Raw genomic sequence first — 27,637 nt, forward strand, 5'->3', positions numbered from 1 at the left:
TTTTGTGTACTTTCCCAATTATAACCGCTGACAATTAGTTTTCCTTAATGCAATATTTTCCTGTTTTTTTTTTTATTCTTCCATAAATGTATCCAGTTTTATTTTTGACTCTGATATGCAGCTTTGAATTTAACATCCTTATTTTGCTTGTATGTCAAAATATTTCGTTCAGATGAGATTGACATATATACCGTACATAGATATCTCTATATAGACAGATGTATCTCTGTATCTATCTATACATATACACACACACACACACACACACACACACACACACACACACACACACACACACACACACACACACACACACACACACACACGCGCGCACAGCTTGATCATAGCTGAAAACCAAGCACTCATCACCAGACATGACCTTCCAGAAGAAATTTGGTTTGAGACAAAAGTTGCTTGAGTAGTACGGAGCAGGTGGTTGGAACCGTCAAAACAAGACAGATGTGCCCGAAGAGATCCAGGCATGGCCGAGAACATGACTTTTAATGGTGGGGGGTTTAATATTGCTTTTGATTATAGTTTGTCTGCTGAGCTGAAGCCTCACCTGTGGGTTGTTAGCCTCAGCTAACTTGCACTGCCGCAGGAACTGCTTCAGATTACCCCAAGCCATGAAAGGCAGCAGCACCATGGGCTTCTCTCCATCCTCTGTGCACACGTGGCTTATGGGAAGCAGATTTCTTAAAAGAAAAGAGAAAGCAACCAACTGAGGAAACAGGACCTGAGTGTACCAGATCATCATTTCTGCTCATGTACACGTCTACTGCACATTAAAGGAAGAGTAAAGGACATTATCATGCAAAACACCAAAGAGGAACTGTCAGCAAATATGACAGAGCTGATGTCATGCAGAGGAAAGAGGAAGGCGTGGGACATCGTGACGACAATCTTTTCCACACAAGTACACTGCTGTAAGGCTGCTGTAAATTTCGGGTAAAATCTGCCGAAGAAATGCTGCTTTGCACCCGTTTTGCTAATTTCCTGTTCCGTGTATTTATTCTTAGCTACTACTTTTATATAATATTTCGTATATGAATTCAAAAATAATCCTTGTTCGTCTTCACTGGGCCTTGCTGCAGTCCTTAGTCTATGCTTTTCCTGAAAGAAAAAGACTGTTTAGGGATCTAACCCATCTTGTTAAACAAACCTTCTTCTGATTGGCCGCTTCTCTTAAGCAAAACCTTTGGTCGTTGGGGCTTCTGTATCCTTAACATCATCACATAAACGGTTTGTGCCTTCACTGACGTCATAAAGATCAGTGGGGAAAAACTGGAATCGAGTGTTTAGCTTTTATATGAAAAAGGTCAAGTTTGAGCTGAACATCCACTACTGGAAGAAGATATATTTGAAGAACAATTTTATTTTAGAATTTTTTTAAATTCTCATGAAGTCTTAAGACAAAACACAAAGCTAACAACAAATTGATTTCACAAACGGCCATTCCCTAAAAACAATCCATGATGACTTTTGGGCCATAAAACTGTGTCAAGAATATAAAAATCACATTTATCAGACACTCAGATACCCTGTTTGCCAATCTTCCACCATTTTATCAGTATGTACAAGAAAACAAAAAAGAAAAGGTCTCCTTTAAAATAAATTCAGAGCCTTTCAGACAATATTTTATTACAAATGTCACAAAGACTGACTTCGATTCACACTCCTTATTAAGGTATCAGCCCTGTTTGCAAACATGTGGTGTTCTTTCATCAATGTTTAAATTGACTCTTAAGAGACGACCACAGAAGCAAGGCTGGCATGCTATGCTCAAGCGTCAACAAGACATCCAACCGGTGACGTAAGACATGAACCATGCTGGTGTTGTAAGCTTGCATTTCTAAAGAAACTGTAATTAAAAAACTGATGAAAAACTCTAAAGGGACGGTAACTGTATGACAGCAGCTATGATTCCTTATATGATGCCGAGCAATAGATTCTTTTTTCTTTTTTCCCCTCGTGTGCATCAACAGGATGCCTGAATATTTAATATTCTCTAAAGGCCCAGCTATGTGTATATGTGGCAAGATTTACCTGTGATGAAGGCCACGAAGTTTGCAACTTTCAGTCAACATCATCGTCACCTGCACCTCAGAAGCATGATCTGAAAATTTTTATTGGACACAAAAAAACAAACATTTAAATTAAAAACAACAAACTTGGAGCAATGAGCGTCTGTTGGTGCCATGTGGCGTTTGATTTTTATCATTTCATTGCAGTTTCTCTGCCAGCAGTCATTTGTAGTGGGAAACTTCAGGGGAAAACTAACTTGAGCCAGTTTTTAATCTGCGCTTGCAGCTTTGCCATCGTCTGGAACTTATGGAAAGCAGTATGGTTCCCCTCCCAAAAGGCGAATGAGGAGGAAGTAAAGAGTTTAACAAAGCCAAAACTGGCATGAAGACATTGTTCGCCGAGTGGTATCCACCCCTCACTGAGTAAACATGAGAGAATAGAGAGGTCAAAAGGCAACTGGCAGAGAAAGCAGACACATGCTGCTAACAAAGAACCTGACAGTCCTGCATACGGGAGCTGCTTCGCTGGCATGCAACCCGCAGCGTGAGTAAGACTTATTATTCATTTACTGTCAAATTCGTGTGTCTGTTTATTGGATTGAAACCCATATAGGGTCATCGGATGAAGCTAGCAGTGAAGTACCTACTGTTTCTGAGAGACAGTGTTTGGGTAACAATCATCGGTGCTCATCCGCAGGGCATAAAAAACAACTCCAAACCGCAACCTGACGTATTGGTTATGTTTCAGTTCGCCGATGTTTGTCATCCCACCCACATCTTCAGTGTTACAGTCATGTTTCAGTTCAGTGATGGAATCGCAGCGCTCACTCATGCCACAAATCCACTGTTATACAACACTGTGCGAAAATCTACAGCCACTTTTTATTTGTATTTTGCTTCCAAGGAGAGGAACCTTGTTGAAATTATTAAGGTGGTCTTGAGCAATAGCTCTCCAAATTTTCTGAAGGTCTTTAAAAAAAAGTTTTTCTTTGGACATTGGTTCATTTTTCACTCACTTTCACTCCTCAATGACTGAAGCATAAAATACGCACTTAAATCAATGGACCAACCACTGTTGTGTTTCTATATAACAGTTAAAGTAGCAAAGAACCGCCTGTACATTTCATTGTATGGCAGAGGACTGGCAATGAATCTAACCGGACCACATAAAAGCCAAATGACCTGGCCTCCGAACTCCCCAGATCCTGATTGGATCAAGCATCCGTGAAATGTCCCACAGCCGACTGTTTGTAGGAAAGAGATGTTTGGTAGCCATCATGTAGAACAGTAACCATCATTATTTTCCCCCATTTTAAAGCCTAATCAACTTTCATTCTAGGCCGGTCGAGGACTTAATAAGGATAAAACTTAAATTAAATCACAATTCACATAAAATTAAATCCTGGTACTAAACTATGCATCTCTGCTCCTTCAATCTGATTCTCATCTCCCAGTGTGACCCATGGAATTAAATACACTTTCCAGTATTAAAAAGGTGGTTTTAATGTTTTAGTTGAAGGTAGCAGGACTCGCAGTGTGAGAATGTCACTTCTTTTATCAATAGAAAATAAAAATGTAAAAACAAATGATCAGATTATATTATTGCAGTGGTATATATTCTAATGATATTACTCTGATGTACTGTCTGGGGGGTAGAAAAGAAATATTTCCACTGATCTGCTGCGTGTCCACACAGATTTGGAGACTACAGTGCATCTGAGCGTGCTCCCCCTCAGTAACCTCATTCCTCTGAATAACCCTGAACATACTGGGTAAAGTTACTTATTGACAAGATGACAGGGATAAACCAGAGTGGTCAGTATTTTCATTTCTTTTACAATATGTTTACTTAAGCTGGAACAGGGAGCATACCTTTCACGGTCTTCACAAAGACCTGCTTCTCCTTACTGGGGTCCTTTTCATCCAGCAGCACGCCGTGGAAGATGCGGCCAAAAGTGCCTGTCAAAGACAAAACACAGGTTTTTAATCAGAGGAAAGGGGTAAAAGAAAGAAAGCCAGGGGCGACTGTTTCAAAGATTGAAATGTCACCTCACTCAGAGGCTACCATGCCTGGCTGATTAGTGAACAGAGGCAGACACGCTTCTGCTTAAAATGCCTTGTTGCTAAATGGGATGAGGCAGTTTTGGCTGCTTTTCACTAAGGCGATACAAAGCAACAGCAATTCAGTCTAGCTCAGAGGAGCTTTCATCACTCAGACCAACTGAGAAAAGCTTACAATGTGGAAAGGCCAAGTGAGCGTGTTCATCATCTCCTTTGTCTAAACTGTCACCCTGTAGCTCCAGGACTTTTCTGAGCTAAAATGGCATTTAAGCACATAAACCATCAACATAAACGTAGAAAAAAAACTGAGCCTCAGGGCCAACTATGCCTTGTGTTTCAACAGGAAAGTAGTCGAAGCTTAACAACAGGGTTAGTGTCTCTCTCCCGCCTTCTTCGTCAAGCCTGTCGGGACCTGCTGCCTCCCAAAAAACACAACTGCACTCCAAGTTCACCCCTCTGAGACGTGACCTTCTGTGTCTTTGTTGTTTAAACTCAAATCTTATTATGAATACATTTTATATCATTTTGTTTGCACATCAGCCGAATACCAGCAGTTAGAAAGTGTTTCCTTGCTGGAGAAAACTGATAATACAGAACAGAGCAGAGCTCTAAACCTTGTAAAGTTTTTTTGCTTTACTTTGTGCCAATATTTCCATTACTTTTGCAAAGTCATCATGTCACCACAGAGGGAAATGGGTATTATAACACTAACAGCTGCACATTTCATTTGCCTGACTTCTGGCTTGCTGTGGCGCGTCTTATGGGAATAGTGCGATCGGCCACTACTTCCATATGAAGGCAACGTGCTACACGTGTGCTGTACTTGCTGAGCGCAGAGGGAACACAGAGTGTGAATTTTGACATGTTGGCTGTAGTCGCACTTCCTGTACCACAGCATGACTGTGCCTGGCTTTAGGACTTCATAGCAGGAACTGCACTGCTTGTGAGCGAAAAATGTTGCAATCCTACACACGTTAATGTGACAGAACATTTCCCAGATATTAAACTGGTAGCTGTGCAAAGCATGCACAACACCACTTGCTGGGAATTCTGTGCTGATGTTTGATTGCATCTTGTGACGGAGGCCAATGTACAACTATTACCCATCATTGATAAAATCATGAGCACCCTTCTGCACCACTTACTGGATTCTCCCCCCCCCCCCCCCTTTTTTTTTTTTAGCAAATGTCTACTTTTATACATCTGAGGGGTTAATCTTTCCTAAAGATGAGATCATCACAACAAATCCACTCCAGCTTCAGTAAGATCAATGCCAAATTAGAGGTAACACTCTTGACAAATGTCTGTAAACATCTGGGATCAATATAATCCCAGTTTGTTTTTACAATTACGTTATTACTGCAAGTTTACATACATGAGTCAACTTCAGGCCCACAATCTAATACTAGAGTGCATGAATAGTTTATAAAGGCAGCAAGTAATCTCCATCTCCATCTCTCTTTCCACTAGTTCCTGTTCTCTGAAGAAACTCCAAAACCTCTCAAAGGTTCTCCTCTCCAGTCCTAACAGTTTGTTACTTTATGAGCTCTTTGGAAAACCATATTATTTGTTATTTGTTACTAGGAGAAACATTTTTCAATCTTTGTAAAATATTTCATTATTTCTTTTAGACACGAGGCTTTTTATTGTGAGCACAACCTCTTTAAAGTAAAACTAGTGTATCAGAGAAAGAGTGGTGCTTCTGTTACATTGGGCGATCGTGGCTCAAGAGTTGGGCGTTCGCCTTGTAATCGGAAGGTTGCCGGTTCGAGCCCCGGCTTGGACAGTCTTGGTCGTTGTGTCCTTGGGCAAGACACTTCACCCGTTGCCTACTGGTGGTGGTCAGAGGGCCCGGTGGTGCCAGTGTCCGGCAGCCTCGCCTCTGTCAGTGCGCCCCAGGGTGGCTGTGGCTACAATGTAGCTTGCCATCACCAGTGTGTGAATGTGTGTGTGAATGGGTGGATGACTGGATATGTAAAGCGCTTTGGGGTCCTTAGGGACTAGTAAAGCGCTATATAAATACAGGCCATTTACCATTGTAAACAGAAGCAGAGACTAAACCACTGAAGGCTGTCAAGCAGCATTTAAAAACACAACACCCACATTTTCTTCTCCATTGTGTTGTATGCACCCTTGGGTAAATGTTACATCATTCACTCTAAGCCCCGGTGTGGGCCAATATCCAGAAAACGAATCACAGTTTTGTCAGTACCTTTACTCCATGACAAAGCTGAATAGTCTCCAAAGCGAGGAGCACAGATCGAGCCAAACCAAAGCCCTGACATTTAGCTTTGATGAGGCCAAAGAGAAAAAGACTGAGAAAATTCAGTGTCTAAGGCTCTCTGTTAGAAAATCATATGCCTGAGCAGGAATGAACTTTTACTATTTTGACGTTCTTGGCAACTTTTTATTGATACTGATCTGATGAGGCATGCTTGTACTCCACAACAGGAAAAATAAACCACATTCATGAAGCCTATTGTCAGTATTATGCTCACAATACGCTACAAATAAACATGGGATTTCTCAATAACATTTGTATAATTTTGATGGTTAATTTAAACATCTTTTTACATTCTTTTATGACTTCTATGCCTGTGATTTGAGACTGCAAGGTAGAGTTACAGTATGCAGCAAAACAGCAGGTGTGACCCTGCATGACCTTCCTCACCTGTGCAAGGTTAGGACTTTAAAGAAGGCCAAACCCATCCTGGGTGACCCTTTACATTCCTCATCAAAGGAGTTTAAGTTGCCGCTGACAGACTCACAAACTCGTTTGTCCCAACTCAGTCCACTATGTTTTTAATTTTGCTTTCTTTAATAAAGACATCCTTCAATTATATCACTGAACTTTCAATTTTGCCACAAATTATATTTATATACAAATTGTGTATTTTACCATATCGTCAGTGCCCATGGACTCCCATGTTTAAAGATCTCACTTTACAGGAGAAATAAACAAGCTGATGAGTGCTGACCTTACGCAAGTGGCCAACGTCATTGCCAGTATTCACTCTTGTACACGGTATGCCTACAGCACCAAAACACTAACTGAAGTTGATCCACTCTCCTCCAGCTGGCAGTCGCTGCAGGCTGCCTCAACATGTTACATAGTTACACTTCTGTGGAGGTGTAAGTCGGGTTAGGGCGTAAGATACGGTGTAGGGTTTCCGAAGTGTTACAGTGCTGATTTAAATCCCACACTGAGGGCATGGTTTCACAACACAGGCAGCTGTAGCCAATTAGTGTCTGCTAGTCCTCAAAGTCAGTTTGCTAAATAATCTATTAGTGTGAGGTGTGACTATCTGTGTCTGTGAAACATGCGTTTTGGCTTCTGTTTATTTAAACGTTTCTAAGTCATTATTTTATTCGTGTTTAGAGAAATCTACTTATAAATATTTAAAACAATAACAAGTGTTAATATCACCTTTCAGACTCAGCTGAGCAGCAGGAAATACACAGATGGGTAGTTAAAATTCATCCGAGTCCATTTTTGTAACAAGCCTCCTGACTATTCCCGATAGTGGCAGGAATATTCGTAACTACTGTTGCTACAATCCCATTGGTTTCTAAAGGTGTGCTGATGTATCCTGGCAGGCTTCAACCACACAAAACCTTTTCAAACAACTTAACTGCCAACAGCAGAAACTATTTCTAAGGCCTTTAGAACCAGACATATTTCAACTAGAAATGTTCAAATACTAAAAGTGAAAGCATGGGTTTTTTTTGCAGAAACATTATTTCTTAAAATTAAGGAGTAATTCCAATTACAAATAAAAGCCTAATTATTGTTTCTACTAGCACTTCTCCCTTTAGGTTATGCTAGCACCATGTAATTTGTAATTTAAGCTTAAATCTCAACTCAGTCTGTTAAAGCAATCTCATTTAATTTTTTTTTTTTAACATTTAGTCTTTTCCTTTTTCTCTCTGTTCATGTTCTTTATATAGAAAACCCCGAACATGTTAAAAAACGTGCATGCTGAAAAGTTAAATGAACAAATGATGCTGAACGAAGCATAACAAGATTATTCATGACTGCAGGACTGAAGCTCAGTTTCATTTCATGCGTATATAGACTGGATCGCGCAAATCACTCGAGTCTCCCTGGAAATGTCACTAAAAGGCAAAACACCGGGGCATAGGCCTAAAATACTGGGAAGGGAAATACCTTCATGTAAGACGTCTCGTAGTGTAACTCGGTCCCTTGAGATTGCAATATCTTTAACTTTAGCTTTGGCCTCCATCAGAGTCACACTCCTCAGGTCATTCTTCTCTATGCGCAGAGATGGGTAACCTGTAAAGACACACAAAAAATAAATTAATTAACACATTTCATTAATTCATGAAACCTGCTGTGTATGCATTATGTGCTGCTGGGACAGTTCAGTTTGTCTTCTCCAACAACCTTTTAAGGCCATGGATGTGACAAGTTAATGCAAAGTTTGTTTGTTTGTTTTTAGGTCAGGAGCAAAACTCATTTAAATAGGCTGTAAACACATTCCTAATTAGATCTGAAATTTTTGTTATTATTGTTTTAATCTGTAAAGAAATATTAGTACATTCTGAAAATCAGTGTTGAACAGCCTGAGATGTCCTAATAAATGTCTAATGTCAACCTTGTGTCTTAGTTTTTCCCAGATTTGTTGGGTTTTTCAGTGAGTTTATTGCTTCAAAATAAAAAAAAAAACCCCAAAGACAAACAAAAATCCCCAAAAAACCTTAAAATGTGACATTTTTGAATCCAAACATCAACCATTAATTAAACAATCTGTCTAGGCATCTGCTTTGCACCAATACCTAAATTGCACTGATATACCCAGACTAGCAGTGTATTTTATTTAACAAACAAACAGTTAATTTACTGTAACTTGCATCCTTTGTGGGGCCTACTGGAGGGCCAGTTTTGGCCCCTGGGCCACATATTTGACACCTGTGGTCTTAATTTCATTTGCAGAAGCATCGAAGTACCAAAGGATGAATAACAGCTTGAGTACGATGACTTCATTGTAATTTCTCGTTGATCAAAGTACACAATCACCAAAATAATTTGATGCTACAACATGATGTATGCAGGTCCTTCTGCTGGTTTTACAGTCCTCTCCTCACGCAACAGCCTGTGTCCTGGTATCCCTTCCACTCTTGTCACACTGTGATGCGAGATGCAGCAAGCTCTCTTATCTGCATATATATGTTTGGCATCCTGGAGGCATCCTTTTTTTCCATTGCTTCTGTGAAATCAGACCAGAGGGGGGAGCAGTTTGTGCCCACTATGTGCTAAAACCATTCCTTTCTTGTTTTTTTTGAGGGTCGTCTTGCAGTGGGTTCTCCCGTTTCCACTTCGATTTGCACAAAAGCAGGTGAAATGGATTCACAATGGTAAAATGGTAAAATAAGACAAACTGCAATACATATTTTCTATAGAAACAAAGTAAAATTTGGTTTATAAGAAGTAAGAGATGATCTTTGTTTAAACATATTTAAAAAAACCAACCCCCCCCCCTGAAAATCATAATTAATGACAGAACATTTCTGCCGCAGATGAAACAACATCCACACTGAAAGACACAGCAATCCTGTCATAAATAATTCCACTTTGTCATTTTACTCACTTTTTATCTATGTTGCTTGAGGGTTAAAAGGCACACATAATCCAAATCTAAACAAACCTCTTACCAAATGACTGACACATTTTTTAAACCTGGATTAGCACACAAAAACAACCTGGGAGCTTCTGCTTCGGATCACAAATGTCATATTTCTTCTAAAATATGTAGACTCAAAGAAAAGAAATGACAGCAATTCCAGGAAAAAGCCACACATGTACAGTACCCTGCACATGTTGCATCACAGCGACTTCATGCAAAGTCCTGTGTTACAGCACATCTATTACATAAGCTCCCCATGTACTCGCTGTTATTAACTGCTGGTCTTCAGAGGCGAGAGGTGAAGTTATAAAGTTCCTTATAGATTATGCACACACATAAACAAACACAACAGTTAACAAATGCTAGCTAAAGAAGCAGTTAGAAACTAAAGAGCTCTTCCTGTAGAAAGAAAAAGATCTGAACCAGAGTCAACAAGAATCAATGACCCCTGATCTAAACTCGCCATGTGTATATAAAGCACATGTGTCAACAGAATCAGTTTCTTCCATTCCAGCCTCTCCACCACTACGGGCAAGACCAAAGATGCTGGCATAGGATGTCAGGACTGTAAACCTGCACAACGCTGGAATGCGCTACCAGACCGTCAGCCAAAAGCTTGGTGAGAAGGTAATAACTGTAGGGTGTGATTATTTAAAAATGGAGGAAAATATAAAACGATCATCAAGCACCCTCGGTCTGGAGCCCCATGCAAGATCTCGTCTCATGGAGTCAGGATGATCATGTCCACAGAATACATTTCTGTGGTCCTGACTCCCTTGATATCCTTAACACCCTCCTCCTGTGTAGGTTTTAGGCTGATTCACCACCAAAACTACACAGGAGGAGCCCGGTGGAGGAAGTGAAAACAGGATCTTAAATGTCAAAACATTTAGAAATATGCCATAAACACCTCTTCTTAAAGCTCTACTGTCACAGTGTGGCAAAAACTATCATGGTGCAGAGCGATGATGCCCCCTACAGGTCAAACTATGAGCAGTGGTTATCTCAACAATGTAAATGAGAACAGACGTGGTTGGGACTGCACACAATCAATCCTAGTACTCTGAGCCCGACTTCTCAGGCAATTTTTTAATTTTATTGTGCTTTACTTAAAATTCGTATTATGTTTATGTGTTTTATTTAGACTTAAGGAGTTTCACTGATCCATTTCATTTTGGTTCTTGTTTCAGTTCAAGAAAACCCAATACTAGATCAAAGTATCCCACAGTGTCCTTAAGGAAAGGAGTCCAAATTTGCCAAAACCCTGTTCTTTTTTTGTTAGTTTTTTTACAATGCAAATTTTAAAAAAAATGCTGGAAAATGGAAATAAAACCTTACAAATCTCACAGACCCATACTTTACAAACTGAGAAAATGTACCATTTCAAGGGAAAAACGTCAATTCGAATTTGTTGCAGGTCTTAAAAAAGTTTGGACAGGGCCATGTTTATGACTTAACAACAGTCTGTAAATGTCTGGGTGCTGAGGAGAGCAGCTGCCAGACTTTTGGGAGAGGAATGTCCTTCCATTCTTAGAGGATTCTGGCTGCTCAGCAGTCCTGGATCTGCTTTGATCTTCAATGCTCCAAATGTTTTCAGCTGGTGAAAGAGCTGGACTACAGACAGCCAGTGCGGCACCCAGATGCGGTTCAGCATCATTTTTGCTGAATTGTGCATTTCTGCATCATGTTTATATGATGACTTCTTTGCAGATCACAGGAATCCAATATTCATTGTCAGCCTTGTTCCTTTGCACAAAGACATTTCTCTGTATTCTCTGAATCTTTCCATGACATTATGCACTGAATATAATGAAGAAATATTCACAGCCTTCTCAATTTCATATTGAGGTATATTATTCCAAAGTCAAAATTTGTAGTTGCAGGTTTTTGCAGATTGGTGAAACTCTGCCTCTCTAAGGCTACGTTCACACTGCAGGTCTTAATGCTCAATTCCAATTTTTTGATCAAATCCAATTTTTTTTGTCTGGTTGTTCACACTACAAATAAAATAAAATAAAAACATACTCTAGAGTGAACGGTTCATAGCCCTCAAAGCGGCCCACATGCGCAAAAGAAGACGTCACACACAACGCGCTCTGTTTACGGAAGTAAAAATGGCGGCTACAGAGCTGGTAGGTGTTGTTGCAGCAGTCGTAATCGACAGAATCTTGACAATTTAATTAGCGAAAGAAGGACAATGAGAAAAAAGAGAGCCCGTCCTTTAACAATGGCCGCCATGCTTTCTCGTTTGTCTTCTCCAGCGCTGATAACTGGCATCTGTCTTGTGACAGTGACGTAAAAGACGGATTTAATGCGACATGACCATTCAAACAGCAGTCGCTTTCTAAAACATCAGATATGTTTCGGATTCAGTACCACAAAGTAACCTAGGTCGGATTTGAAAATATCGGATTTGTGCTGTTCAAACTGTCCTACCATGATCAGATATGGGTCGCATAGGGTCAAAAAAGTTGGATTTGATGCGCTTTGGCCTGCAGTGTGAACGTAGCCTAAGATGCTCTGTTTAGACCCAGTTATGTTACTGACCTGTTAGGCAGCGAAATGTTTCACCAGCTGTTTTTTTGTTTTTAGTACCACTTACTTCTCCAGCCTTCCATTTCCTCCCTCCCGACTTTTTTTAAAGGTGTGTTACTGCGATCAAATCTAAACTGAGCTAATATTTGTCATGACCTAGTAAAATGTCTCAGTTTAAACATTTAATATGATTTCTATGTTCTATTGCGAGCAAAATGTGGATTTTATTAGATTTGTAAATAAAAAGAAAATGTAACAATTTGCACCCAAGTTTTTTCAGAAACATGGTTGGATTTTAAAGAAGATAATTTTAGAAAAAAAGGGTGAGAGGAGGAGAAGACTCTTTTTACATATTCACTGATTATGATTTCTTTAAACTGGGAGTCAAAACTCAAATAAATTCAATTATTATACAAAATTATAAAACAAAGAAAGTCAACCTCACAGCCTAAAACCATCTACCAGAGGATCTACAGGATTCTTCCTTGAATAAAACACTAAATGATTATGATATTGATTATTGAGTCAAAACTATTGTAAATAATGATTTTATATGGTGACAAAGAATGCCACTAAAAAGCAGGTGGTATGTACAGCTTAAGATTTTGACCTGTACATGCAGCCAAGACAAATAGAAAATTTGAAATGAAAGAAAAAAACAAACAAAAAACAGGGAGGTGATTTCATCCTGCTGCTCACAATATCCTAACTATAATACACAGTAGGTCAGGGGTGCTCACACTTTTTCCGCATGTGAGCTACTTATAAAATGACCAAGTCAAAATGATCTACCCACTACAAAAATCCAAAACACATACTTATTTATAAATATATTGAGGATTCTTTATATCGACAATGTATATACATGCATAACCGCAATATCCAATATTTCACAACACAATTAACTATGTAAATTTTTTGTCATTACCTGAGTTTACTCTGATGACTTGCACTGAATTGAATCAGCCAGGGATGCATAGTCCGGACAGTAGCTGCTGACGGCCAGGTTTAAGAGAAAAAACCGAGAGCTAAAAATTGGAGTTAACTCGCTGACTAGCTTGTCAGTTTTACTACACTTCGCGCCGCTGTTTGCGCATGCGCAGCGACCTAAGCGTCAGAAAAAATCTGCTGTCATCTGACTGGCTTCCCTGTATCAATCAAGTGACGGGATGGATGATAGGCTGGCATCTATTTTTTTTAATGCCATGCGATCTACCAATATTACCTTTGCGATCGACTGGTCGATCGCGATCGACGTATTGAGCACCCCTGCAGTAGGTAATTAACTTCCCAGAAACTTACTTTTGGTTTCATGAGGGGGAGCACCAGGGTTTTGGAAGGAGGAGGCAGCAAGCTGGAGTATGGGTGCAGAACCAGGGTGGTTGTCTGAAGACAAGACGAGAAGGGCAGGGAGGGAGTGGCGGGTGGGAGAAGGTGAGAGAGAAGAGGTTTAATGGAGAAAGCACACAAAATCACAACATGACCTGAATGAATGAGTGGATGTGTAACTCTCGCTGTAACCTTTCAGCTCAAAACATCCATCAAACCAGGCATGCTCACTAGGTGAGGACGCTCATCCACCAGGGGCGGAGTTAAACAGGGAGGGGAGGGAGTTCAGTTGAGATAATCACATTTAGCAACAAAGGTTTAAGACACACAAGGAGAAGAGGCAGTGGGGTTGAGATGAGGGTTGAATCCACAAGAGGGCAGCGATGGACCATTTACTGACAAAAAATAGACCTGTGTACAGCTGTGGTACTCAAACGCACACCTCTCCCACCAAACTGAAACAGGCACATCATCATTTCATGAGGTCTTCCTCCCTGTACCAACATATCGTGCTATGTGTAATATCTGATGACGACCTGTAGACTTCTTTGTACTTAATGCATCTTAGGAACATTATTTTAAATCTGAAAACTACTCATGTCATCATTTTATCTGAATGAGATAAGAAGAAATGTGAGTTGATTAGGGCTCTGCGATATGACCAAAATCTCATATCCCGATATAAGACATCTATCGTCCCGATAACGATATAAATCACAAAAATTGTATATTTTCTGTAAATTCTGTGAATCTCGGGCAGCTCGACTTGCGTGAAGTGTTTCCAGCTGGGCGTCGTGTACCTGGAGTCGAGTGTTTTAACCGATGCATGAAACGATACATTTTTAGACATAAGTTGTAACGGACGCCGTTTTCTTTGTGAGTATTTATTACACGGCGTGCTGCGGGGAAAAGCCTGTTCTAACGTTTGAGTCTAAGGTTTATTTTTCAGCACCAGACGGCTCTTTTTTTTTTTGCTTCTGATCAATAAACACTCTCATTACTCTTTCACGTGATTCAGTTTATTTTGAAAAGTCTCAAAAGGATCTTGAGCTTTATTGTGAAAGGTTTATGTGGAAAATAAACAAGCGGACACGCGATGGTTTTACCGTCGTTGTTGCCAACAACAGATAAAAACAGGCGCTTGTCCATCCGTAGTGTGGTTATTAGAGATGGACCGATTCGATATTACGTATCGGTATCGGTCCGATACTGACCTAAATTACTGGATCGGATATCGGAGAAAAATAAAAAATGTAATCCGATCCATTAAATATCACGAAAGCACCTCACAAAACTTGCAATACGCCGTAACTCACCTCAGAACGTTAGCACGTCGGAGCAGTATGCATCACGTGATAGAGCGGCTGTGGCATGCAGGACCTGTCGGTGGTCTGGATAGCATTTGGAGCTTCGCTAGCAACCCGGCATTTCATCTCCGACAAAGTTATCCCCGAGAGAAGTAAAGCAAGTGTGTAAGTCCATCTCTGAATGTTTGTAAAGCATTCCTGCGTTAAGCTTAACAAACGATATATGGAGCGACTGCCTCTTCTTGCTGCTACTTCAATCATGAAACTGCTTAATGATCAGCTGATCAGCTTTTCTGTCGTGAGTCCGTCTCTCTAGTTTGCTTTTGGCCCACTTTGCACCAGAAAGAGGAAACCAGCGGCTGAACAACAGAAGCACGTTTAAGCTTGATCAGCTGTTGTTAGAATGTATTTAATATTACTTTCTACTCGAGGATCTTTTTCTACGTAGCTGACGGCTGGTAACTGTGCAGGGGCGGATCTAGCAAAGTTTAGCCAGGGGGGCCGATAGGGCATTAACAGGGAAAAGGGGGCACAAAGACATACTTTTCTTTCTTATTCTCATTTAAAATGTCAAGCTTTTAATAAATAATTATCTGACACCCAAAGTTTTAATTTGATGCAAAATGAATAGAAGTCCATTACTGTATATAGTAACTATTAATTAAGTCTAATATATATACCCTAGTAAGCTATAGTACTTTTTCCTTTGGGAAGGTACCATCTGTGCAGTCTGCAATTTTGTTGAAGAAAGATGTTGAATCTATTTAATATTTCTTGAAAAATAATTGATTTCTGTGCATTTTTTTCACACTGCATCAAATTAAGGTTGATTATGTCGATTAAGCATCATGAGGTGGAGCGTGAGGGGTGGTTCCCCATTTTTTATTTATTTATTTTTGTTGTTGCTGGGAGTTGGAACCCTATTAGTTAGGTTGCTTAATATTTATGCTAAGTACTCTTTAAAATACCAGAATAGGGAGGATGGTGTAGGTTTAAGTTTATTAGATTGATCAGTATTGCTGAACTATGAAACATTTTTTTTGCATACAGGTATAACAGAATAGCTTTAGTGTAGTTGTTGTTTTAAACTTGAGTATGAACTTATACAAAATGCAGCAAGATATTTAAAAAACAGTTTTGTTGATTAAAAAACACTATATCGGATTCATATCGGTATCGGCAGATATCCAAATTTATGATATCGGTATCGGTATCGGACATAAAAAAGTGGTATCGTGCCATCTCTAGTGGTTATATTAAATATAAGAGAAAGAGAGAACTTTAATTAATATAGCCACTACAGTGACCATCAAAACGATGAAAAAATATTGCCGCAAACAGTTTATTTTGTGACACCACGAAACAAACGATAGCATAAAATGAAACGATAGACGTTTTTATATCGTCATCCGATATATATCGTTATATCGAACAGCCCTAGCGTTGATTCTAGCAAAGGAGAAAAACAGAAGTTTTAAAACACTAGATGCTTGGCCTGCTCTTCCCACGTCTGCGTTTACAATGTGCCAACCACTAAAACAGGCCCGTTTTTCTCCTCTTACTGCTGTCTGACACGAAGCACATGGTGAGGACATTTACACATTATTCCCACAGTAACAGGTCACAAGGAGAGGAGCAACAACAACAAGAAAGAAGATAGCATTACTGCAGGAACTGTTTGCTTCATTACAATCATATGATACCAGTTAAACTGAGTCATTCACAGCCAATTACTGCATTTTGAGAAGCATCCAAGTTGGAGATACCTGAGCAAGAGAAGAAAATGTGTGGAAAACTGAATCACTTGTTTTTTTTATGAAACTTGAACAGATGTTTCATCTTGTGATTCACAAGTCTGAAGGGTGTGGTGTAGGGGAGGTAAAATCTTACTGGTAACAGGGGCGGCGTTGTTTGGAGTGTCAGCCCTCAGGTACTGCGTGGTCTGGGTGGACGGCTGAGAAAGGCCCTGTGAGCTTCCACTGTCACTCACACTGAAAGACACAGAGTCGTATATTATACGTTTAAAAAGAAAAAAAAAGAAAAAAAAAAGTCCTTGATAAACATCCTCCCTAAAGCACAGGATAGTCATTTTCTTTCAGTCAGTCAGGTCATAGTTTTAATTGACAGTCACATGGCTCAAGGTGCTTTATAGCGTAAGACTATTTGGTGACATTGAGAAAGAAAAACTCCCTTTTAACAGAAAGACACCTGCAGCAGAACCAGGATCAGGAAGGGGCAGCCATCTGCTGTGGCTAATGAGGGTGAGGAGGAGGAAGACAGGACAAAAGACACATTATGGGAGAGTTAATAATAAATACTAATAATTACTACTGATTAAATTCAGTAGTGGTGTATAAACACACAGAGAGTGAGGAGAAGATGTTCAGTGCATTATGTGAAACATCCACACAAGCCTATTGTAGTATAACTCAGTAAAGTAGAAAGTAGAGAAGGTGTCCGTCTCCTGAATCCAAACTGGGAGCTGATTCCACAGAAGAGGCCCCTGAAAACCTGCAGTCTGTTTAGGTTAAATGCTCTATTGGGACAATATGGTACTATGAGGTCTTTAAGATAGGACGTGGCCCTTTTATTAAAGATTTTGTTTGGGAGGAGAATGATTTTAAATTCAGAATTGAATTTAAAAATGTCTAAAATGATAAGTGTGTTAGCTTTTTAAAATTTCTGACTGTCCCGATGGCAAACCTTTCTGAATGTGCTGATCTAATTTTACATTGATAACCTGTGCAAGCTTCATCTGAAGTGGAGATTACAGGAAGAAGTGCTGCTCTTAAGACGTCACTCTTACATCAGGGTGTAAGATTTCTTTGGAAGCAGAACAAGCAAAAGAACCGTACCTGTCCTCCATCTCCACTCTCTTCATGCTGTGCAGGTGCAGGATGGCCAGAATGATGGCCACGAGGAAGATGACAATGCAGCAGACACTCACGCTTATATAGAACACCTGGGTGGAGGTGGTGGGAGCGGTAACACCATCTACTGATGACACAAAAATGACACAAATTAAGAATCAGACAAACAAGCCGCTCTAAAAAAGACAAAGGAAAAGGGGTGAGATTACAGCATAAATTCCATAATCGCATGATGCAAAAATATGATATGATGGCCACAGTATAAAAAAAAAAAAGAAAAAAGGCATACATGGAAAAGAAAGTATGAGAGCACCTCGGGCTCCACTCAAGAGTTAATGGAGACCTGGAAAAGCAGTGACTGTGCCCGGGGTCCAGCATCTGAGAGCTGTTCTCATCACCTCTCTAAAAGCCTCCGAGGGCCCCGGGCTCCTCGGGCCTACCCAAGCAGAAGGGAGACGACCCACTAATGGTGCTTTGCTTCAAGGAGGCTCACACAAGTCTGAATAGATGAGAACAACCACTCCAACTCTGAGGGGTGGGTGGGAGCTGACAGTGGTCTTCAATAGCACAATGAATCCTTCTCTTTAGCCCTCAATTCATTTTCTTTTTTCCTAACGAAGACAGACTACTGAAGACTCCTATACAGCTGACATCATAGTGATTTAACATCTGTCTCACTAGGCTGATGCCACCTGTGAACAATACACGCAGCAGGAAGAGGGGGACAAGGTGGAAAGTTTACTTACAGTCAGGCCGAGGGAGAGAGTTATTGTTGAGAGGAATGGGGATCTTTTCAGAATCGATTCCTGTTTGGGGAGGGGGAAAGGGAGAGAAATACATAAACTTCATTTAACATCAAATTATCAAAATATATTCAAATGATGCTAACTTCTAGCTCGGACTCAGCTTTATTAACATAGGCTTGGTGTAACCTCTTATTTCAGCCTTTCTTTATAAACCCATGCTCCTGATGATTATTAATTCATTTTAAGGCTGGTATGAGCACTTTAGCAAAGTGTTTTTTGCTTTTCTCCATATTTCTTCTGGTGATTTAAACCAACTTTTCTTCTCACTGGTTCACCTGTATACACTATCACGCCTGTAAACACTTTTTCCCCTAAAAACAAAAAACAAGTTCCATCCACAACCAACAGACTATGATGTGAATGTGATGCAGTGATGCATAACAGCTGAGCGTTACAAGTAATTTATCCATACAACATGACAGCAACACAGAAAATGTGGTTTAAATTAAAAAAAATTAAAGAGCATGTCTCTACTACACGACAGGGATTTTCTTTTTCCTAAATCTTTGGTGCAATTTATTATAAAGCCCAAAAGCAGCTCATTTATCTCAACTTTAAACAAAAAGCTCTGCTTCAAACAGAAGAACGCAAAACAAACTCTTCACTCTGTTAGTTTGGTCTTGTTTAGAGGGTGATGATGAAACCCTTGAAAAGTTGAGCAGTTAACTTATTTTGACAACAAGTTGCGATCATAAATCAGCAAACACGGACAAACATTTTCAGCCCTCTCCTGTGTCACTGCAGGCAGCGACAGGGAGGAATGACTGCAACTCAGGCACACAAAGAATCTGTTCATGCTACCAATTCGACTCCTGCTTAAAATAAGACGGGAATAAATTTGTTTCCATGGGGGCATATGGCAAGAAGCCTCTGGGCCACATGTAATTATCTTCAGGCAGTTTGAAAATAGCAGCAAACAAGGAACACAAGAACCGGCACATCTACCTACTGTTACTTTAACGTTTGGTTTATAATGTAGGGGAACCAGCAATATGACAGATTTTTATTTATTTATTTAATGAAATTAGAAAGGTGACATTTATTGATATGACCTTTAAAGGGTTAATGGCCGCCTGGTAAACTGCCTTTAAATACATAAGGTAACATGAAGAGAGATCTAGGACCCTGGTGCATCTGTAGTCTTTCTTAATCTAAATCAATGCTGCTCGAGTGCGTCTGCCCTGCTGTTATGTTTTTATGTCTCTTTCTTATTAATTTTTTTTTTTTTTTATCCCCCTGCATTTACACAATCCTTGGTAAGGAAAGAGTGTTTTTAAACTGCTGTGAGCTGTGAGATGTCTTTCTAATTTATGGTTCCTGTCTGATGGCCTTAGAAGGGATATGCATATTTCACCATTGCCCCTAGAGGCCAGAAGGTGTTGTGGTCACTTCACTGGTTGTGTTTCACAGGGGCTGTGATGTTACCACAGACCAGTCAGTGTCTACAGTCCATTTTGACATCTGAATGAATATTTGTAAAGCTTGTGAGGTAACCTGCAACCAACCGTGTCAGGTTACAAAAAAGAAAAATCGTGATGTGCGTGACTAGCTGAAATGACACCGAAAGCATACCAAGTACTACTGTTTACAGGCTGACAATGGCGAGAATAAAAGAGGATTAATTGCTTTGCTGGGTTTTTTAAAGCTCCTGAAGAAGGTGCAGCCTGATACGCGATGGTTCAATTTTTATCATCTATAGCGCACAGAAACAGAAGTCATTTGTTACATGTTACCTTGAGTGGCCCTGGATGTTTTTAATAACATTTGACTGGTCATAGTTCTTCCAGTCCCCCCCGAGCAGTTCTCCAGTTACCCCATTTTATTTTATTTTAATCAGATTTAAAATTTTAATTTACAATTTTGCTTTCCAATGTTACTGAAAATTGTCAGATGCCATCAGATTTCACTACAAAGCTCTTACTGTGTTTTGAGCTTCATAATTAATAAAGCTAAAAATGTCTTTTCATACTATTAAGATTTTCCTTGTTACGAGCCCTCTAAGTACATGGGACGGCTCAAAACTTTGCACCCATTTGTGATCCAACTTATTTTCATAAGGAGCTTTTCACATTAAATTTTCAGAGCTGAGAGAGTTTTTAAACCTCACATTTGTGTACATGAACAGATTCTTACTCTTATAGCACATTTTCCTCCTCTTGAAGTTGAGCACTGTGTAGTTGTTGGCATGGATGGTCAGATTCAGCTGCATTGTTAAAAATGCCTCTTCATCTACTTTGCCCGAACATAAGATGTCCACTCTGAAGACTGCGGAGGAAACACGCACACAAAAACATAAATATTACACACACATAAAAACTCCATCATAGCTTCAGGATTTTCAGAACTTTTCTTTAAAAATTAAAGGTGAATATTTGACAGACCAGAGGGAACACGGGGCACTTCCCCCTGAAGGGAGATGTTGCACCATGGCGGGTTCAGGGCTACAGGGTTCTCCACGCTGAATGAAAGCCGGTAGTCAACCTTTAAACGAGGAACGGAGAAGAAATGTTAATATTTCCCTCACATGAGTGATCAGATGACCTGTGTGCCGAGAACATGCTCGGCTCGGTCTCACCTTTGTCTTGGAGTACCATGTGAAGTAGAGGCTGTTTGTCTCAGTGGGCACAGACATGTTGAAGGAAAGCGCGTAATGGTTCACCACATCGTGTCGCACGTAGTACAGCTCTGCGTCGAGGCCTGTGTGAGAAGAAAGAACAGATTTTACTTCGGTGAGAACCTCATCCAGTGCAGGAGATGATTGAGCCCTTAAACTCTGTGGACTGACATCACTTAACAAACCTCTATTCTGAAGAAATTATTGAGATCACGGGACATAAAAGACCTTTTATAACACATTTCCTCATTCAGAGCAAGTCTCGTATACGGTTAAATATCCAGTCACACTGCTAGCCGCACTAGCAGGCTTCTCCTCAGTAAAGAGAGATGGACTAAACATTGCAACATCATTGCGCTTAGGGCTGGGCCATATTATACCGTTCACGGTAATACCGGTATAATGTTAGGCAATGATAGGAAAATGAAATATCGCGATAGAATGGGAGTAAAACGCGCATGCGCAGTGCCTTTGTTTTCATACGCACATGGCCGATTGTTGAGTGAAACAGATGAACCAGAATTGGTTTGTAAAAATGGTGCAACTTCAGTGATGTGGAACTGGTTTGGTGTTTGTCCGTCAGATACACAACAAAGCACATTTTTTTGCAGAACATGCAAGCGGCCGTTGTTATTGTCGTATTTGTCGGACTAAGATGCTCTTAAATCTGGGAGTAATCTGGGTCCTAAACTCCGTATCCTTCAGGTCAAACAACACTGCAGCATCACTTAGAGTTAAAAACTGTCTAAATTCTTTCATCTTTAATAAAACGATCAGCATTGCTGCTTTACCAGGTGTAACTATAAAGTTTAACTTCCAGGCATCCATGAAAACAAAAGTTATTACATTTAACAGAGTTAGAAGTTAGCAGGAAGCTAGCGGAAGTTAGCTCGCTAGTCTCGCTAGTTACCTAAGCATGATATTGCATGTTCTGACTGAGAGATTTCTGAGAAAAAAAAATCAAACGTACAGCTCTGCTATCACTTCCAACATAAATGAAGACAGGAAACTAAACAGCAGTGACGTTTGTAGGGTTACTGAAGTTGGGCTAGCTGGTATATAATGATGTGCTAGGTGATCGCTAGCGACACAGCTATGTTAGCATAACATAAACAGTGAAGCTGGAGGATGAACGCTAACTTTTTTCCACTTATAAAAGTTAAGGGGAAGGTTCTTCATGGTTAGAGACAAATGCAATCGCATGGCAGGATACTGTAAACGGACCAAACTTCAGTCAGGAGAACAACTGAGATAATCCATCCACAATACCAGGTTAGTCATTAATATACTGCAACAACATGGGAATAGAGCAGCTGCCAGAGAATTCAACATTAATGAATCAATGGTACAGAAGTGGAGGAAGCAAGAAGAATGAGTTTAATAAAGTTTGATTTATCTGACTGCTTTGTTTCGCTTAATGTGCCTTATAATCCCGTGCACCTTATGGTCCGAAACATACGTACTGCACACTGCAGTTTAATGTTGCAAAGCACCTCTTTTTAACTTCAGTGGATATTATACATGGTTATGCTCAGGATATGTCAGCCCATTTGTACTGGAAATGCCTTTTGGTTAAACTTTCAGCAAGGAATTTGCATTTGCACTGTTACATTTTTATAAAGCTTTAATGTACATAAAAACCAGCTTCTTGTTTAAGTGAAAATAAATGGAAGGTTGTCTTTTTGCGCTAGTAATGTTGTGGAGTTGTATTTTGTCTCGCATCCATTATATCGTCAGTTATATCGTTATCGCAAATTTTCAAATATATATCGTGATAAATATTTTTGGCCATATCGCCCTGCTCTAATTGCGCTGTTAGCACTTAATAACACTTAATGGTCATGTGAAAAAGTTCAAAAGGTTTAAGTCAGACAGCGTCCAAAAATATCAGCATAATTTCCAATCTAGGAAACTAAACCCGACACTCACAATCTGTGCAACCATTCACAGAAAGCTCAGCAGGCTGGTACTCTGTGCTGTTTCTTCCCCTTTTATTTTAACGAATTCAAGCCTTTAAAGAAGCTTTTTTTCTTTTTCTTTTTTTACTCCATCAAAAAGTGTAATGTATGCTGGTGAAATCCCCCAACCAGTGCCCAAGGCAGTGCTATCACTCCTTGAAAGAGTCTGTCTGGCAGAGAAGAGTCTATCAGTCTGTGAATATCTAGTTTAAAGAGAAGTGAAGAATGCACCCAGGCTCCCACAGTACCCCTGGGTGTCTCAGAGCACCCGTCATAGGGCGTTCTTACACCGGCTCAATTAAAAACAGAGGCGACGAGGGTTACGTAAAGTTTCTAACGAGTCCAAAGAACAAGACAGCTGCTCTCTCTTTTTCTGTTGATCACATTTTTAGCATGTGAAAAGGTAAAATTCAGAAACTAAGCCTTTGGATGATTAAATCAAAAAAAAGGGGGATTTGACTTGCATGGAAAGAAAAGGGGTGTGCTGAAAGGCAGACTAGGGAATGTTCACAGTAAATGTTTTTGTCTCGACTAGCTTGTAATTTTAAATTTTCATAACTTCAAAGTAAAATGCATGCATAACTTCCTTAAATTAAAGTTGTGTTTTAAAAAAAAGAACTGATTCTGAGGGGACATGCTGAAACTTTGATCTGATTGATCATATCAGGACCCAAGTTTGCACCTGGATCGGCACCAGCTCACAATCAGAAATCAGTTTTCTGCTTTTCCAGCAGCTTCAGAACTGCATGCTGATTCGAGCACACAGCCCAAACAGGAACAGCGGTGGGAAGAAACAAAGCAGAAATACTCGATTACTGTAGAATTTTCAGGTATCTGTACTTGAGTTTTTTCGTCTGACAACTTTTTACTTTTACACACTACATTTTTTTTTTTTTTTGATTTCTGTACTTTCTACTTCTTACAAGCTTAAAACAGGCTTGTTACTTTTGGTTTGTCGGAACTGAAGGGAGTTATTTCATCACTGCAGGCCACCAACATCAAGCAGACTTGAGCCTAAACAGTAACACATGAAAGGCACTCCTTTTTGTGTATTAATCACCAGGAAATGTCGACTAAAACGAGATCAAACGGGTACAAGCGTGTGTCATACTCAGAGGTTAGAGTGGGCCAGTGTTGTTTTTTGACACAACACCGGAACGACTGCAGGTGTCCATAAGTTGCTATCTCAGTACTTCAGCATGTAGCTAGCCCTAGAGAAGACTAGCAAGCATAAAGGGACTGATTTTTTTTTTTAGGGCAAACAGGTTAGTTTGCTGTACTGTGATGGATTTAAACTAAAGAACATTGTGTGCACAGTGTCCGTGGTTTCATGGTCAGAGTTAGGTACATTAAGAATAGCAGAGCTGAATCTGAAATTTAGCTGGTGATGCTGAGATTCATTCACTGAAATCCACTCTTGTAAGAACCTTGTACCATCTAGAAAAAGACCCCCAGCATAAACATACTGTCAGTGTAGAGGATGGAAATCAGCCAGGACAACTCATGAAACATCTGCTCACATCTGGTTGAATTCAATTCTGTACACCCACAAAGAGCAGCAGGTCACCTTACCACAGCCTGTAAACTAAGAAAATCTACTGCAGCTCTCAACAGAAATTATTGTAAGTTGTGATTCTTTTCCCACTCTGAGCCACTACAGGTGATTTTAGGGTCCCCCCACCACCACCACCACACCTGTTTAGAGGCAAAGACAACCTCTACAATGTAGGCAAGAGAAAATAGAGCTATTTTTTATTTTCCTTTTTTTCCCCTCTGCTCATATTCTACTTACCTGATTCAAGCTTAGTACCTTTATTAGAACTGAATATCAGACTAACATAAAGTTTGTATTCCTATCTACTAATATAATTTCTTTATTACATTAATGTGGGACAAGGTTTAGTTAGCTTTGCATAAAAATAGGTGGTAGAGATGTTCTTTGAGGAACTACTTTTGTACTTTTTCACCTTTACTTGAGTAAAGAAGTTCAACTTTTACTGGAGTATTTTTAAACACTAGTAACTGTACTTCTACTTGAGTACAGAATGTCTGTACTTTTGGCACCTCTCAACAGGAATAATTACCTTACTCGTGCTCAACTTTGTGTGCCCCCCTTGTCTCAACATGAGGCCACACACATCTCTTATACCAATTAAATTATGCAGCCAGGCATAAAGGCTCCAAGAAGACGAGAGTGGCTCAAGTTTCTCACAGCACTTTCCACCCAAAATGCCAGAATTTCAAAACAGGAATCGGAGGCGGTGGCAGCAGCAGTAGCAGCCTGTAAGTGTACACAGACTGAGGATGGGGAATAAGTGGTTCCTGAGGTGGAGGAAGTTGAACCATGCACTGCACTTTAATCCCTGACTTAAATACTCAGCTCTCTGGAATGAAAAACAGTATTACCAGGAGATGTGTGTGTAAAAAGGACTCCTTTTTGATTAGTGGTGTGCCTTGCACATCAAACAACTAGAGATGCCACCAGCTCTGATGCTAACTCAGACTTCTCCAGCATGACACTTGAGAGAGTGTTGTTGGCATTTCCCGCACAATTTTTCTGTTTCACTGCAGCATTTAAGCAGTTTGTCGTCAGCATTTCACCACCGATGCCACATTTCTTGTCCCATCCATAAAGAAACCCACAGTTATCAGGCCAAGCACTTGAGCAATATAAAACTAGAATTATTTTTTGCAGCCTTACATTAATTTTTGCATAATCATATGACTAGGATGCACAATTAATGCAGTGCCCCGGTCAATAAACTTAACAGTGCTCCTAACAGCAGATGATTTAATACAGTGGGTGTTTTGTCTGTTTGTATGGAAGTATCTGAAGAATTCATTAAAAAAAAAATTCATGCATGAAATTACTACCAATATACTGGCACAGCGGCAAAGTAAACGACACGAAAGCAGTGCATGACCCAACTTGCAGAGATCCGTGAGGTAACCAGTGTCTAAGTAACAAAGAAACAAGTACAAACATATTATTATGAAGTATTATTGTATGGAAATTCTTTTAAAGTTCAGATCCCTTAAATCATGTCTCGGTAATTCAACCATTACACTGCTTTCAGAGAGCTGATCGTTGTAATCGCTTGCTCTTTCTGGTTGCTTTCCTTCCTAACATTCCTTCCATCCTAGAGATTCCCTCCACTTCACTGTAAGACACCGTGGAAATAATCCACAGCCTGCTCTGTGGAAAAATGGATTCAAAACTAGTTTAGCCGAAGATAATAAAGTTATAGTAATAACAAGAATAAGGCTTCAGCTCAAATCATTTAAAGTGCTTTTCAAAGCTGAAGTGTTTGTACAAAAGCTTCTTTGCTAAGCCCTGATAGTAGCATGGTGGATCGGTGACATAAAACCATACATTCACTTTCAGTCACTTGGCTCGCAAAAGGACGGAGGGTAAGAATTACCAGCAATGCTCCCAACATACACATGTGCCTCGCCAATGATCAGTCAGTGAATCTACTGAGGCCAGATTCACCAACACTAGGGCCAGCTGGCATTGAAGAACTACTGTCAGGATTTACCAAGGAGCCATATTATTAATAATTTGCAACTAAAATGTACAGACACTGTAATTTTAGGAGCTGGCCTTATTTGTAGGAGTTTCCCTTTCAGAGTGCAAAGTTTGGGAGGAGAATATTTAAAATAATTATACATAATAATGATTTACGGAGGTTTGTGGTGGTTAACTACAAATTAAGCCAAATATAATTAATGAAAAATAACGTTTGCCTCATTGTGCACCACACGTGATTGGTGCAGCTCAGTGTGGTCATTTATTTAGAAAGACGGGATAAGAGGTTGCCTGAATAAGTGTATAACTAGCACAGATGTCCAGTTCTTCAGTTAGTCCTCATCCCAGACGTTTAGAGCCGAGGCTTCATATTCCTGGTCCTCAATAATACCGTGAATTTGATGAAACACAGCATAGCTTGAAAGAAAAGGAAAGAATCCAAATATGCTACTTTAGTAAGTCACAGAAACACTTAATCAGTGTTTTATATATATAATTTTATTGTATTTGTATTTTAATTTTAGGCTTGTATTATACTCAAGTTTCTAAATGCTTTTCTTTCGTACTTGATTTTTGTACTTATTTCTTCAAGTTAACTGGAAAAAAAGTACTTAGCCATTTCTCTACTCTGTTTAAGCTGGTATATAGTTTTCTATATGTAGTCTTTAATGTTTTGCCTGCTACAACAGGAATTTCCCAGCTTCTGGGATAGATCTCAAGTATATCTCATCTTAGTGAATAGTATGGAATGATCTTTCTGACCACACCAATGAAGTTCTGACGGATGCCATGTAACAAAGGTCCATTCTGAGTCAGTAAAAAAACAAAACAAACAACATACAGTATGCATGATTTATATATCTAGGAGAAACGAGATGCACCACAAAAATGAATAGCATGAAGAAGCTGTTCAGAATAAAGATTTGGTGAACATTTGAGGACGCCGTCCTAGTCTGACA

At 39.8% G+C, this 27,637-nt stretch overlaps 1 protein-coding gene across 3 annotated transcripts in view; it reads right to left on the reverse strand.

Moving 5' to 3' along the window:
• ryk (receptor like tyrosine kinase) overlaps positions 1-27,637 on the reverse strand; it is a 53,771-nt gene that overhangs the window by 12,544 nt on the left and 13,590 nt on the right. The window contains exons 2-12 of one of the 3 annotated variants that reach the window (XM_014414259.4): positions 21,153-21,274; positions 20,959-21,058; positions 20,711-20,842; positions 18,518-18,577; positions 17,757-17,895; positions 16,792-16,892; positions 13,568-13,651; positions 8,254-8,379; positions 3,897-3,983; positions 2,047-2,116; positions 563-695 (exon numbers count right to left, since the gene is read on the reverse strand). In XM_014414259.4, coding sequence (XP_014269745.3) covers positions 563-695; positions 2,047-2,116; positions 3,897-3,983; positions 8,254-8,379; positions 13,568-13,651; positions 16,792-16,892; positions 17,757-17,895; positions 18,518-18,577; positions 20,711-20,842; positions 20,959-21,058; positions 21,153-21,274 — 1,154 coding nt within the window. Of the gene's footprint in view, positions 1-562; positions 696-2,046; positions 2,117-3,896; positions 3,984-8,253; positions 8,380-13,567; positions 13,652-16,791; positions 16,893-17,756; positions 17,899-18,517; positions 18,578-20,710; positions 20,843-20,958; positions 21,059-21,152; positions 21,275-27,637 lie in introns of all 3 variants that reach the window. The other 2 variants (XM_014414258.4, XM_023155531.3) reach the window with 2 other exon arrangements.

This window comes from Maylandia zebra, linkage group LG23 (assembly GCF_041146795.1).
Source record: "Maylandia zebra isolate NMK-2024a linkage group LG23, Mzebra_GT3a, whole genome shotgun sequence".
In the NCBI taxonomy this organism is placed as follows: Eukaryota; Metazoa; Chordata; class Actinopteri; order Cichliformes; family Cichlidae; genus Maylandia; species Maylandia zebra.